The following is a 15,213-nucleotide window of genomic DNA, read 5'->3' on the forward strand; positions in this document are numbered from 1 at the left end:
CCGGGACTGAGTCCACCTTTCCCTCTCCTTTAAGCGTCCAGGTCAGGGCAACTTATCCATCACAATAGTTGACAAATAAGAGATAGCTCTTGGCTTGTTCTGTACTTGGCATCACTTATTGGCAAACGATGCAGCGCTCATCAATGAGTGGCAGGACTTAGAGGGAGACATTCCAAAGGTGGCTGGTGATATGGGCACTTTTTTAACCGTCTGAGTGAGTGGATGGTGATTTTTTTAAAAAAAGATTGCAAGCATTTAAGGGAACTAGCCAATTCAAATGAGCAATTGCTCAGGAGGAGAGAGAAGACTGATTCAGTTCACATTTAGAGGGGAACTCACCTGATCCGCTCTTTCTGATACAATACAAGAACCTAAGCACACCCATCCTTGGAAATTCACATTTCTCCAAATTTTGCAATGCAGTTCTCCAGCCGAGTTACGTGTGCAAAAATGCATATACTACAGTAAAGAGTGCATAAAAATACATGCATCCATGAAAATAACATACAAAAATACATGTTTAGGGCAGTGGTTCCCAAACCTTTCCCCCCATGAACCACCTGAACATTGCTGACAGTTTTGGTAGACCACTGAATGATTTTTTTTGTCTGTTGTAGCAATTTTAATTTGCTGTGCTAGATGATGTATCATTTTTAATTGCATCTTGATTGTATTACATTTTGGATTCTGTGGAATGCAAACTGCAGACAAATAAAATACAATATCAGAAATGAAAGAAGCCATCAAGATGCAATGAAAACTCAATACGAATATTTCATGTGGGCCTGTGGCAGACCACCTGAATGAAGCTCATGGATCACTGGTGGTCCACAGATCACAGTTTGAGAACCCCTGTTTCAGGGGAAATTACTTTGCAAGAATGCAAATATGAGGCAAAATTTCATACAAACGTATATATTAGGAGAAATTCACATCAAAAATGCGAATGAATTTTCATAACTTTTTTTAAAAAAATCACAAATTGATGTGGAAAGGTAGAAAACTGAACTGAAGATCTGAAAAATGAGAAAAAGAAATGGTGAGATTCTCCCATCTCTAGATTTTCACCTCACCACAGCACCATCATGGGGGGAGGAACCCTAGCAGGCATAAAGACAGGGGTGCAGTTGTCCAAGGTCTCAGGGGGTCTTAGACCCTTTTCTTTTTTGGGAACAGGGTCCCAATGTCTCCAGCATCCTATGAGACAATCAGCATGAAAGGGGAGTGGGTTAGCCACTGAGAAGAGTCTTCTAACATGCTTACTTGTCCTTTCCTGATAATTGGAGTCATTCAGAGTGAAAGGAGGTGAGTCAGCTGTTGAGAAGACTCTTCTCAGCAGCTCTCTCCCCTTTTATGCTTATTGGCTGCTAGGGGTACCTGTTGTTGTGGGAGAAGGCATTGATAAGCATCTCATTCTCAACCCAGCAGCCAAAGAGAGGGGAGCATAGCTGTGACTAACATTGAAGGGATCCTGCACTTCTGAATTTGCCACTACACTACTGCATAATGATGAAATAAGAAGCAAAACAGTGTGCATGTGTGTGAAAGAGGAAAGGATCTCATGCTTATTTTATTTCATTCATTCATTCATTTATATGTTTTCTAAACCACCCGTCATCAAAGACATTCCAGGGTGACTGACACATCTATACTATTAAACCTTCAACATATATACTATATATAATAAAAAACGAATAAAACCATTAAAGCATAAAGGATTGTTTCCAGATAAATTCCACTCAGAGTAGATTTGCTGGAATTAATTGGCCTAATTTAGTCATGCCCATTACTTTCAAATGGGGTCTGTTCTGAGTGGGGCTAACATTGGATACAACCCAAAATGTAAAATTTCAAAAACCAAATTGTGAAACCGTAGGGACGTGTGGGGGGGACTGGGGAGGATTAGTCCAGAAGCCCACCTGTCATGACAGGAGAAGGGCCTATTGCTTCATAGCAGAGCACCTGCTTTGCATGCAGAAGGTCCCAGGTTCTATCTCCGGGTAGAACTGGAAAGTCCCCTGACTGAAACCCAGGGGAGCTGCTCCCAGTGAGCATATAGACCAGGTATGGGGAATCTTTGGCCAGTGGCCAGGGCTGATGGGCTCTGCAGTTCAGCAACATCTCCAGGGCCAAAGGTGCCCCACACCAGACAATAATAAGCTGGATGGACCAATGGTGTCCAATGGTGGAAGAGGCAGCTTCCTAGAACAGAGGATTCTAGTACGTGACTATCTAGTACAGCTGCAAGCAATCAGATAAACGTTAAGTCCCACCCCCCAATCATGAGCATCCTGGATCCCCTTGGACTGAGCAGTAAAAGGTGGCAACATTTTCCTGGCAGGCCTTGCTTCAGGGTTCCACAGTGCAAGAAGGGTACACAGCACATCTGAAGCATGTAGTTGTAGATGTGATGATGCCTCCCCTTCAGGGAAATGCTGGCTTCAGGCATGCCCACATTGCACACCTCTCCATATTCCTGGCTCAGCGGTAGAGCACGTGCTTTGCATGCAGAAGGTGTCAGGGTCATCCCCAGGTAGGGCTCGGAAAGACTCCAGCCTAAAACCCTGGAGAGCTGTTGCTGGTCAGTGTAGACAATACTGGGCTAGATGGGTGAGTGATCTGCCTTGGTGTAAAGCAGATTCTGCCTCCCAAGGCTCTCAAGGTATGTAATGTGTCCTGTGCATGGAATCAAGCTCCACAGGGCTGCCTTTGTGCACTCAATTGAAGCCAGGCTTCTCTGCCTCGAGAACAGTTTCCATGCACACTGCAGGATCCAGGCGTCCTGTATCCATAACAGAGAGCCTGTTCTATGATCACAGCTTAGGTTGCTTGCCCTGTAAACCCCAATAACCAAAGTCTCCCTTTGGCTAAGAGCACAGCTTTCTTTAGCTTGCACCGTGTCCTCTCTCTCTCTATGTTCAATTATTGCGCCACATTGGCAGTGGATTAGGAATGTGCTGTAGATCAGAGTTTATCAGCCACAGGCTGGGTCTGCTACAAAGCTCTGCTGATCTTATGAAGGCAGTGTCACCTCGAGGAGACGCTGGTTGACCCCGCGCAGGGGCGGCAAAGGGGAGGCTTTCCTTCTTTGGTCCTCATCTGGGTCTTGGCAGGGCCCGGCTACCACGGGGCTCTGTGATGGAGTGCCACAGCTGCCCATGCACTTGCGCTGAGCCATCAAACTCCACTGCATCCTCTTTAATGGAGGAGAGAAAGAAATGAACTTGGCGGCCTCCAAGATCTAAGGCAGGTGCCTTTGCTGATGGCAGGCAGCTGCTCCTATTGACTGGCTGCTCTTCTGCCCTTTATTTCTCTCCCAGCCGGCCTACTCCCTCTTACCCTTATATCCCTGCACAGGAGGGATGGGAGGGACATTCGAGTCGGTTCACATTTAAAGGCGAATATATCAAATCCACGCTTTCCGAAGCAATGTGAGAACCAAGTTCAAAATTCGCACTTGTCTGGATTTCATGATGCAGTTCTCCAACGGAACAATGTTTACCAAAAATGCACATATTAGGGGAAAGTGTGCATAAGAAGTATATTAGTGAAAATAACTTAGAAAATGCATTATATTATTGGGAAAGCGCTTGCAAAGATGTGTACATTAGTCAAACCTGCATACAAAAAGTGTTTGTTAGGAGAAATTCGTACTAAAATGCTGGAGAATTTTCATGAGGATTTAAAAAAAACCCTGCAAATTGCTGCAGAAATGTGAAGAACTGAATTTAAGACTGGAAAGATGAGAAAGGAAGGGAACCTGAATTGACTCACAGTCACATTCATCACCTTATAAACCAGGACCCTGTTCAGAGGTTGTGTGACACTGAATAAGAGTTGCTGGGGGGGGGCAGTAAGGGGAGGGCTGTGGCCTTCAGTGCTTCCATGTGAGCTTCCCAGGAACATCTGCTCAGCCACGGTCAGAAGCAGGTTGCTGGGTCAAATGGACCTTTGGTGTGATTGAGAAGGGCTTTCTTCTTATGTTCTGTTTGGCTGTTATTGCTGCTGTGTGGTTGCAAAGTTTCCTCAACTCATAACAGCACTGCTCCTGTTCAGTGTTCTAGCCAGCCAGCCAGCCATGCCCTCATCTAGGGTATGACATTGCATTTTCTACCCCAGTGTCCATTTTTCTTTTCCAATTGGCATTTAATATCCCATGGCTACTGAGCAGAGATGGATGAATCTGTCGATTTCAGTTTCTCTCATGAAGCCAGGATAGCTCAAATGGAACCTCCAGGTCCAGAGGCAGTATACCTCTGAATACCAGTTGTTGGGGAGCAACAGCAAGGAAGGGCTATGGCCTTCATGCCCTGGGGTAGGCTTCCCAGAGGCACCTAGTTGACCACTGTGGGAAGCAGGATTCTGGGCCTGCAATCTGATCCAGCAGCCAGGCTCTTCTTATGTTCTGAGTCTTGCAACCACGTCAACAAATGCCCAGTCCTGTCTAGGGAAGGTATCGTTCAGGGATAGGGAACCTCCGGCCCGGGGGCCAAAAGCAGGCCCTCAAGTCTGTCTGGCCCTTGGGACTCTCCCCCAGACACTAGCAATGCTTTGCACTCTCCTTGTGTGTTTTCGCCTGGCCAGAATGTGTCCTTGAATTCTGAGAATGCCTCTACGGTGTGTGTAGAATGTACAATGGCAAGATTCGCATTTGTTGCTCTGCCCCCTTTTGCCTCTGACCTACCCACCACTGGCATGATGTGGCCCTCAGAAGGTCACCCAGAAGGGAATGCGGCCCTTGGGCTGGAAAATGGTTCCCTGGTGGAGCAGAAGGGGGCCTTTCTACAGTGCCTCTTCTCATGCACTTCCCTCGTAAAAATGCACTTTCCCGTTCCTGGGCATCCCCTTCTCCTCTGGCTCTCCTCACTGGTCTCCCCCCCTGCCCTTTTTCTCCCCCTCTCCACTCTGCAGGTCTTCCGGAGAACAAGGCAGCAACAATGCCTGACTCGCCGGCTGACGTGAAGACGCAGTCCCGATCCACGCCCCCGAATATGCCGCCGCCATCACCAGCCGTCACGCAGGGAGCAACGCGACACCCCACCTTCACACCAAACCCTAGTGAGTAGCTGAGTTAACACCATGCTCTGGGATGGCTATCCAGAACTGCAAGGGAACCAGAAATACTGGCGGCGGCAGCAATAGCAATAGTGAATCTATGGTCTCTCCCGCCTTGCTGCATGTTATTCATTTTTGTTATATTTAAATCCCGCCTTTCCTCCAGGGAGCTCGAGGTGGTGTACATTGTTCTCCCCCCCCCATTTTATCCCCACAACAACCCTGTGGGGTAGGTCAGGCTGAGAGACTGTGAACGGCCCAGGGTCACCCAGTGAGCTTCAAGGCTGAGTGGAGATTTGAACCCTGGTCTCCCAGGTGTCAGTCTAACCACTACTGGTGTAACATTGTCACTCTGTCTGAAGGCATCTTGTCTAGGCCACCTCTTGTGCTGTGCTGTGCAGCATCCATCCACCTTTTCTGCAGTCATTAGCTCCATCACGTTGCCAACTCCTTGCTTTGGGTGCTGAGCCTGCCTGCTGAAGTTCACTAGGGTTAATTAGACAACAGTGAAGTACCCTGGAGTCCTTCGTTCAGGGAGAGCTGCCACCATATTTGACTGTGCTTGGTTAGAGGAACAGCAACCTTGGTTAGAGGAACAGCATCGAGTGGCTGCCTTGGTTTTGCTATATTGTGAATGCCCTTGATAAAGGAAGGGGAACTGGGCTCTGGTTGGATGTGCTTGAGAGCAGAGAGGCTGGGCTAAAGAGACCTGCTATTGCCTGGCAGAGCCAGTGCCAAAGGGGGCTTTGCCAGATGCAGAGTGTTGTCTTGGGCAGGATAGCCCAACTTACAGCAGCAATGTGTGGAACCTTTTTTCATACCAAGGGCCGCTTTTCCTTCTGAGCAATCTTCCAGGGGCCACAAGCCAGTCGTGGGCAAGGGCAGAGGAAAAAGGGGCCAGAGCCACGAATGTGATTTTTACCTTTGTAGGGTAGGCTAGATTCTACACACATACGTGCACCCCTTTCCATCCAGGCCACATCCACACCATACATCTAAAGCACAACGCATCCTGGGAGCTGTACTTTACCCTTCACAGAGTTACAGTTCCCAGCACCCTTAAGAAACTAGAGTTTTTAGGACTCTGTGGGGGAAGGCATGCGCTTTAAACATGCTTTAAATGTGTGGTATGGATTATTATTATTATTATTATTATTTATTGCATTTATATACCGCCCCATAGCCGAAGCTCTCTGGGCGGTTTACAACAATTAAAAACATTAAAAACAAATATACAAACTTAAAAATACATTTTTTAAAAGCAATGTGACCCCAGACAAGCGGGAGGCATTATCGAAATTCAAAGACGTTTCCCAGCCAGGCACACACAAACAACTCCCAAGGCAAAGACATACCTGACCCACCGGGGCCTGATTTAGGTGCTCGGTCTCCATCCTCATGGCCCATTTTGCTCCCAGGATCGAAACAGGGTGAAAAAGGGTTTTGCCTTCCCCACCCTGCCCTGCACACACACACACACACACACACACACACACACACACACACACACACACACACATTGCAGGGACATCTTCCTACTAAAAGCACGCAGGTTTGCTTATCCCAACACATTGCAGTGACCTACACAGCAGGGACTGTGAGTTGAGGCTGTTTACCAGCCTCTTTCTGGGAAGCAGAAGAACAAAGCACAAGCACACACCAGATGCGGTTAGAGGGCTTTGCACCAATTCAGTGTCTCCAGCCCCGTTTCCCAGCTTCATCCCAGGGAGCCAAGCGCTTCCCCTCTAGTGTGGAGGTTCCAGGCGTCGTTAGGGCCCGGAGCTGCTTCGGATGCCAGGGTAGGTGGGTGGGTGGGCTTGGATGGCTTCCATCCCTGTCCTTGCTGCTTCTTGCCTCCCGGTGCTTCCCCTCCCAAGCAAATGGCAGGGCCAGATGGCAGCACACTTGGAGTGCCAGGAAAGCAGACCCCTCGCTTCCCCCGCCCACCCCAGCTTATGCCAGCCGACTCTATTCCGGCTGTTTAATAGTGAGGCTGGGATTCGCACAAGGGAGCAAAAGTTCATGGAGGATAAGGCTATCAGTGGCTACTAACTCCCTGGTGGATATAGCCTCTTCTAAAAGAAGCGGCCATCCCTACAGCTTGCGAGAGCTTCATATGTTTGTGTGATGTCTAGCACAGGCAGCTCCATATAACGTCAGTGGTTTCGCCATTGTGGCCAAGCTGGGGCTTCTTAGCCACATTCCTGCTCCTGAGTAGGCCCAAGCCAAGACCGGCCCTACCGTTAAGCTGAGTGAGGCAGTGACCGCAGGTGGCAGGTGCTGGGAGGAGGGAGAGGTGGCAAGTGGCGATGAGCTGTTGGAGAACCGCACTTTGTGCACCATGCAGCCTGCTGCCCTCAGATGAAATATGCTTCCTTATCACCAGTGTTGCTCAGCTGCAAATCCAGTCAGTTTCTGTATGTGCAGGGTGGGTGGAGGGAGCGTCACCATCTTCTCCTTTTTCTCAGGCAGCCCACATGCCTTGCACCAGCCTTGCCCTGGCCTGACAGCCGCACCCATCTGCAGAGCAGATCATCACTGTCCAGCTGCACACCCGTCCCTCACGCACATGGTGCAGCCGCCCCTGAAATGCTTTGGGGTGGCACAAGGGCAGCCCAAGCAGCGGGTAGGGAGGCTGGGTGCACTCCTCTGACACAGCTGGGAGCCTCCTTTCCATCCTTAGATAAAAGATCCAACAGCAGGTGGGCAGCTATATCCGCAGGCGCTCACATCAGCGCTGAAAGCACTGACATAGTTGTTACTATAATAGCTTGCTCCCCCAGATTCCTTTGCCCTTCAGCAGCAAGGAAGCCGCACCACCCGGGTCAAAATTAACTGCATCTTGCACCCTGTCAGAAAGAGCAGCGCATGCCGCCTCTCGCTTCGCTCCACAGCTCCACAGGCTGCATTGGCCTTCCTGCTGCAACTTCCCCTCCCTTCTAGTAGAATGGTGAAAAGGAATGCCTCCCATCCCATTTATTGTGCATGGGGGGAGGATGTTCTCTCCCTCCCTCTTAAAAAAAATTCTGAGTGGCCGTTCAAGTCCGTTTCATCCTTTGCTTTTTGGAACCAGATGTTCTCCAATTAGAAATCGGATTCTGCTTGTCTGTGATCTGATGCGGTTTGCTTTTAATTGCTCTCTGTAGCAGATGCAGAAGTGCTTTTGAGCCTGTCTGCTGTGTTTTCTGTTACTGCTGCCCTCCCCCTCCCCCTCCCCCTCAAAAACGACAAGCCTTATTGCAATAGCCAACAGCAGGACTAACCAATGCCCGCAGTGATGCTGTGTGTACATTGAAAGTGCTTAGAAATCAGGGAAGGGAGAAGGGTTGGACGTTGTGACTTTTGCACTTAATTTGAGTGGCTATTAGCCAACAGCTGGTGCAGTACCCTTACTAAGAGCTCTCTGCTAAGATGTTCTGCCTAAGCCAGCAGCTTGAATAACCCCCTAGCTTGCTGGTTTGCCACCCGAGTGCTCTGGCAGGGACCTTGCCTTTAGGGGGATCCTATAGCCAAGCAATAAGATGTCAGCGACAAGCTTCCCAACCAGATGGTGGCTTTTGAGGGCACGTGGATGTGCCAGGAGAGGGTTGGAATCAGCTAACCGCTTGGTTTCCCCCAGATCCTTTCTCTGGGAATCTTCTCAAGAAAAGCTATGTGGGTAATCTATGCCAGAGTCATCTTTCCAGGCTTTGTGAGCTCAGCAAAGATATGGTATAAGCAAGGGATGGGAAAACCCCAGGCACATGGTCATCCAGGTTTATAAAATGTTGATCCTAGCACTGAGGGATGTTTATGCCAGCACACCTGATTTCTCTCTCTCTGATCAGCGCACATGGTGCTTTGCAACATGCAGGTCCCTGCTCCAAAGAGCATGTAATCTAAAAATGTGACACAGGTGAATATGAAGGAAGTCGAGACAGGAAGGAACAGGGAAGCACTCTATGATTGTTTCAGTTGTACAAAGTTAGGCTTGGTTACAGAGTGACCCTTAACGCAGAAGGGCATGGGAACTTTGAATCAGTCAGTTTAGCTCTGGGGTCAACAAGCGAGAGATGGGCAATCTGAGTTTGGACAGGCTCAGATGGGAAGATACGGTTTGGGGGAATTTGGGGGCCAGGTAGGGTATCAGACAGTTATTTAGTAGGCTTCAGCACAAACGTCTCTTCCTCTGGAAAGGGGGTTGGGGGTCTGAAAAAAAGATATGGGTGTTGTCAGGCAGATTTCTTATCGAAAAAACATCCCTGCAGTTGTCCTTTCTGGGATCCCATTTCAGCATGAAGTTCACTATGAGGCCACAGTAAGGTGCAGCCGTATGATATGCATACAGACAGGTCAGGGGCAGGGAGCCTTTTCCAGCCTGGGGGCCACATTCCCTTCTGGGCAATCTCCTGAGGGCCGCATGACAACAGTGTGTGGGGCCAGAGGCTAAAGTGGGCAGAGCGATGCATGTAAATTTTAGCTTTTCACTTTGCACTCTCTGTTCTCCAACCAAGCAAGGAAGAGGCATGATCAGGGTTCAATGACGCCTTCCAGCCAGGCAGAAACACTCAAGCGGGGGTACGAAGCAGGGCCAGTGAGTGGAGTGGCCTGGGAATTGCTCTGAGGGCCAGATGCAGAGGCCTTAAGGGCCGCATTCGGCTGCTAGGCCTGAGATTTGCCACCCCTGTGACAGGCACATGACAGAAGCGAAAGGGTGTTGGCTTCTTCCATTAGCAGCCAAGGCATTGCTGGGGGATGGGGTGATCTCCTGCCCTTTCCCCACTTTCAATAAAAAACTTATTTTATTTTTACTTTGCTTGCAAGGGAGCTGGGTCTGCAGAGAAATGCAGTCCCGGTGAGATCTCAGCCACCCCCTGCCATCTTAATTTGCCTACAGGCATTCTACGCATCTATGCAGATTTGTGCCCCAAGTCCTTTAAGTACCTAGCAACAACGGCCCTGATCAGTGGGCCAAACGGCAGCTTTTTGTCAGCCAGATATGGCACAAAAGGTGCAAGTTGCCGACCTCCGGGCTCATTTGTTTTAAGATAATACGTGCAGGCCAACCACACTAATTCAGCAACCCACAAAGCTTTTACCTGGGAGTGGTTTCTCTGAACCTGCATTACAGCTTATGGGCTAATTTAGGACAAGCCCCTTGGCTCAAATTTAGTCCTTGTTTGGGCATCGCATGACCCACCCATACCGCTGCAGGAGGGACAGTGTGGATTAGAGTTTTGCCCTTGCAACTAAACTCACACACTGGAACGAGAAATCTTTCCAAGATGGATAAACATAGGCCCTGTTTGGCGACCGGGAGAGGACAGCCCGGCTCAGCCCCCAACCCCTGCTCAGGGACTTCAGGAAGTGCCCTGCCACCTCTGGTCTCTCCTGATAGCGTATGTTTTATTTCACTTGCAGATCGCGAAGCTGGGCCGCCGATGTTTCTGCCCCGCGGCCGTTTTCATGGTTGCTTGAAATGGTCCATGGTGTGCCTCTGTAAGTAAGATGAAACATGCCCGTTAGCAAGAGATGCAGAAGCTGTGGCTCAGCTTTGACTCCCCTAGAGCAGGGGTGGGGGAACCTTTTTCAGTCCAAGGCCCGCATTCCCTTCTGGGCAACCTCGCAGGGGCCTCATGCCAGTGGCGGGCGGGGCCAGAGGCAAAAGTGGGCAGCGCAACAAGTGCACAATTTCACCTTTGTACGGTAGGCTAGTTTCTGCAAACACTCTCATACCCCTCAATCCTCTGTCCAGACAAGCAAAATATATCATCTGAGATCAAGGGCAGAGCTTGGGAAAGTTACTTTTTTGAACTACAACTCCCATCAGCCATGCTGGCTGGGGCTGATGGGAGTTGTAGTTCAAAAAGTAATTTTTCTAAGCTCTGATCAAGGGCACATTCCAGCCAGGTAGAAACACTGAGGGAGAGTGTGAAGCAAGGCCAGAGGGGGCCGTGGCCTGGAGAGGGAGGGGTGTGGCCTGGGGAAAGTCCCATGGGCCAGGCAGACAGGCTTGGAGGGCCACATTTGGCCAGCTGAGTTCTCCATCCCTTACCTAGATAAAGTTGGGAGGGGGCAACTGCACTGTTGCCACTGACCCTTTGTTGCCCCATTGAATGGCAGTGACCCCACCCCCATTTGACTGCTGGAAGGTTCCCAGTTAGCCACCATCACAAGCAGCTTATTCTTTTCCCTAGTGGTAGGAAGTCAGCCATTTTAAATTTGCATATATTTAAATCAGTTGGGACCTGCAAATGAACAATGGCGTAAGTTTGTAAAGAAGGGAGAAACCAAGAAAGCTGCATCTTCTGGCCTGGAGACACGGCCTCCCAATGCTTGAGCAGAGTGGGAGTGTTGTGGTTACTCAATGAGGAGAGAAAAACACTTTTGACATGCTCTGAGGCACCTGTTGTGTTATCATAGCTTCACACTTGAGGCCGTCAACCAAAGAATTGACTAGTTAATCCAAATCTATAAGTGAAATTCAGCTCCTTTCTGTCTTCTCTAGTTACCTTTTAGTTCAGTACGCTTCCACTCAGGAAGTCCATTGCCTACTTTTGCCCACATCCCTGCCCCTGGATACCCTGTCCATAATCTTTCCAACATTCTAAGATCTTTTCCCACTTCTTTGCCCACCCCACAAGGCTACTTCTTCCCATAATGCCTGTGTGAAATTTTAATTCCAGCCAACTGACAACTTGCCCTTCCCTTCCAAGAAATTGGACTGCAAGCATTCTGATAGCTTTGTTCCCTGGGCCAGTCGGAATGTTTATTCCATCATCACACCTGCTCAGCCAATCGGTGTCAAGCACAATATAATATGGACTAGGGATAGGCTCAGACACTGGGACGGGCCTCAGTTCTAATTAAACCTTCTAAAAGAACAGTGTCCAACGACAAGTTCTTATATTCACAGAGTGCTTCCTGTAGCATACAGCGCGAGTCAGGTTTGTCCCATTCTGTGACCTGAATCCCAGAGCTGTCCTATGTCCTATACATTGTCCTTTCACAACAGTCATCAGGGCTGTATCCTACTTCCCATGCATCCAGTGGCTTCAGCACCTTGAAAGTTTGGACTAAACCCTGGAGTAGATTCCACTGCCCCGCTGGCATGGAGCCGCCAGCTGCCACTGCATGCTTAGTATTGCAAAACAATAGCAGCTACGTCTATAGTGTCACTGATGATCTCTGTGGGAATAATAAAGAAGGATATTTCAAGGTGGGGGGTGGAATGAGGCAGTGGGGAGGAAAAGAAGATGTGTTGGCCAGCTGGGGCTGTGCACGTCTTATGACTGCCTTTCGGTTTATTGGCTGGGGCAAGAACGTCACGTACAGGACTGGGCATACAGCTGAAAACAAAGCCGAGGTTCCACACCAAGATAAGCTGAAAGGCTACAGGGCAGCCATGTGCCCTACTTCGCCAAGCACAGTCCTCTATCAGAAGGTGCCCTCCATATGAAGGGCTGCCCAGTCCAAATCTGATGTAAAGATAAAGAGCCCTAAGAAGGAAGAGGAGTAGGCGGGCCTTGAAGGTGCCCCCACACACAGTTAGCACCTGGACAGCAGATCGATCCAGGCATTCAGCTCACCAGGTCACCGTTTTCTCATCTTTGGTGAGATTTATTGTATGTTTATTGACATTTCTACATTTATTTATTATTTATTATTTATTTATTATTATTTATTACATTTATACCCGCCTTTCTTTTCATGATAGAAACCCATGGCGCTTACATATGGTTCCCAGGAGGTCTCCCACCCAGGCACTGACCAGACCTGACCCTGCTTAGCTTCAGCAGGGTGCTGGCCTCATGTGCCTTCAGACCACAGCCTGCATGTACAAATCTTATCAAATCTGTCCTCTTCTTTTTTGGTGATGCATAAGTGGCTACCGTATAAAAGCTGTGACCTGTATAAACAATGCAAAAGAATGGAATGTGCATGCACTTTGCTTTCTTTAACTTGCATAATTTATGGTGCCAAAAAAGTTGTGCAGGGTACAAATGCATGAAGCCCCCTGTCCATCCACCCACCCACCCACACAATACATATATTGTAAATTGGCACATACAACTTCGCTTCTGCAAAGAGGCAGTGAGTGCCCAGGCCCTTCCAAACCTCTCTTCCTAGCCACAGAGTGACATAAGCACAGGTGCATCCCAGGGACACCCTCCATTACCTCCCAGGTTCAAACAGGCCAGTTCAGTAGCTTAATGGTCAACACACCCCACTTTTCCAAACATCCTCCCCCCGCTCTTTTAGCTGAGGAGGACCCACATATGCAGCCTCCATCCCCAAAGCGTCAGAGACATATGCAGCGTTTAACTTAGTAACACACCTGTCACTCGAATAAAAGCAGTTGTGGCCGAGCGGTTATTTTTGGCACCTCTTTAGCAATCGGCAGCTCTCGCCCTGCTGGAGAGTGAGCCAGACCCTGAGGAACACGGCAAAAGCCCCAACGGCTGCGGCTTCCCAAGGAGGTGTCAGGCCTACAGCAGGAAAGGTTAGTGATTAGCCACGACTGAAAGTAGGCAGGGTAAACTTGGCGCCTTCAAAGGCCTACTTAAGATCTCTTTTTGTTCCCAAGAAGGATGCTGGGATTTAAGGCTCGCCTTCCAAGGCAGGGGACTGGGTCTGCGTCAGGCACCTTGTTGATCGCTCCCCCCTAGCCATGGCTGGAGAGAGGCAGACATTTTCAGAGGCACTTTGGAGAGGAGGTAGCTGCTCACCCAAGGGTGAGGTGCACACAACTTCTGTTCCGGCCTCAGTAAACAGCCTGCAGCACCTGTTTAGCTTGAGATGGCAGTGGATCAAAAGAAATGTGCATGCACGCCACAATGCCTCTATTACCCCGCTTCAAATCCATTATTGCTCCCAGCCTACGAATGTGTGCAAAGCACAGGACTGGAAGGCAGGTTTTGCAACCTGGGAATAGGTTGTCTCTGTTCAAGGGAGAACGACTTGTTGTTCTGGGCAGTCTTTCCGTCTCTTGTTTACTACTTTGGGGTGGGAAGGGGCAGGAAACATCTTGTGGGTAAAGAGCCTGGAAGCAGTGAGGCTCCTCAGGAAGACAACTGGCCTTGGGATATTATCCTGGGATATATAGGCTACAATCTTATCCATAGTTAGTTGGAAGTAAGCCACTCTGGACTTACTTAAGAGGAAACACGCACCTTTACTTGGAAGTAAGTCCATGGGGCTTACTTGCTAGTGAGTGGGTTTTGTTATTGTTTGTAGAATTGCAGCCTGAGGATCTTCCAGACTGCTTTGACTCCTAGAGCAAGGGCAAGTAGCCAGGTCCCAATCCTCCAGAAATGTCTCCTGCACAAGTCCCATTCACTTTAGTTGCAAAAGTTGCAAAGGGCCGGACGAGAGTCAGCGACCTGCTGTTCGGACTTAATTCCACTGCCTGATAGTTCGGAGTGGTTTTTAACCTTGTGTGTTCCCTCCATCTGGATAAGGTGGTTTCATTCATCTTGTTCTCCCCTCACTGATGAGGGCAAGCATTTGGGGTCTTGCAGGGCTCAGAGAAACCATCTGAGAAGAGTATCTTTATGGTGGCTTTCTCCGGGGGGGGGGGAGAAAGAAGGTACTGCTTCTTTGCATCTGTTAATTGATTTAAATGTATGGACATTTAAAATGGTCTGTGTCCATGCACAGAAAACCCGTCCAGGTGAAAAACCAACCCCCATCTCGAACCAGCCAGGGCTAACTCTACTGACCATATTCTTTTCTCCGGGCTATGTCCATCCACTTCCTTAAAATCTTCCGTGGTCCTTTTCAACTGGTTTTTAATCTATATTTAGCCTCTTTTTGAAAGGCTCCTTCTTGTGTTTGTTGATGCTAAAAGGCATTGCCTTCAGCTTGGTGGTGACACTCACTAAAGGGAATTACACCGTTTTTGCAACTGCGTCCCGCTGTTGACTCACGTACAGTCTCGGGAATCGATTATAACTTTCCCCTTATCCACCTGGGCATTACTATGCATTCAGTTCTCCTCTCTTTTAAAATATGGATTGCAGGTGTTTCCCACAAGATTGCATGCATTACCTTGGATTGCCTTTCAGCATAGGGGGTTCAGCCTGTATCTTGAATGTATCAAACTGAAGTTGAAGTCCAAACCCATCCTCCAGTGCATTTGCAATCCTTCCCATTTTCTCTCACCCACATACCTGGTGG

General features: G+C 48.9%; 1 protein-coding gene across 8 annotated transcripts in view; it reads left to right on the forward strand.

Annotated features, from left to right (window-relative positions):
• The window catches only part of CBFA2T3 (CBFA2/RUNX1 partner transcriptional co-repressor 3), an 82,030-nt gene that overhangs the window by 40,933 nt on the left and 25,884 nt on the right, over positions 1–15,213 (forward strand). For 4 of the 8 annotated variants that reach the window (XM_061594601.1, XM_061594603.1, XM_061594602.1 and 1 more), the window contains exons 2-3: positions 4,912–5,058; positions 10,456–10,533. In XM_061594601.1, the coding sequence (XP_061450585.1) occupies positions 4,938–5,058; positions 10,456–10,533 (199 nt within the window). In that variant the 5' untranslated portion in view covers positions 4,912–4,937. Of the gene's footprint in view, positions 1–4,911; positions 5,059–10,455; positions 10,534–12,505; positions 12,648–13,442; positions 13,538–15,213 lie in introns of those variants that run through there. The other 4 variants (XM_061594606.1, XM_061594607.1, XM_061594609.1 and 1 more) reach the window with 3 other exon arrangements.

The sequence above is a fragment of the Rhineura floridana genome, chromosome 13 (assembly GCF_030035675.1).
Source record: "Rhineura floridana isolate rRhiFlo1 chromosome 13, rRhiFlo1.hap2, whole genome shotgun sequence".
Taxonomy (NCBI): Eukaryota; Metazoa; Chordata; class Lepidosauria; order Squamata; family Rhineuridae; genus Rhineura; species Rhineura floridana.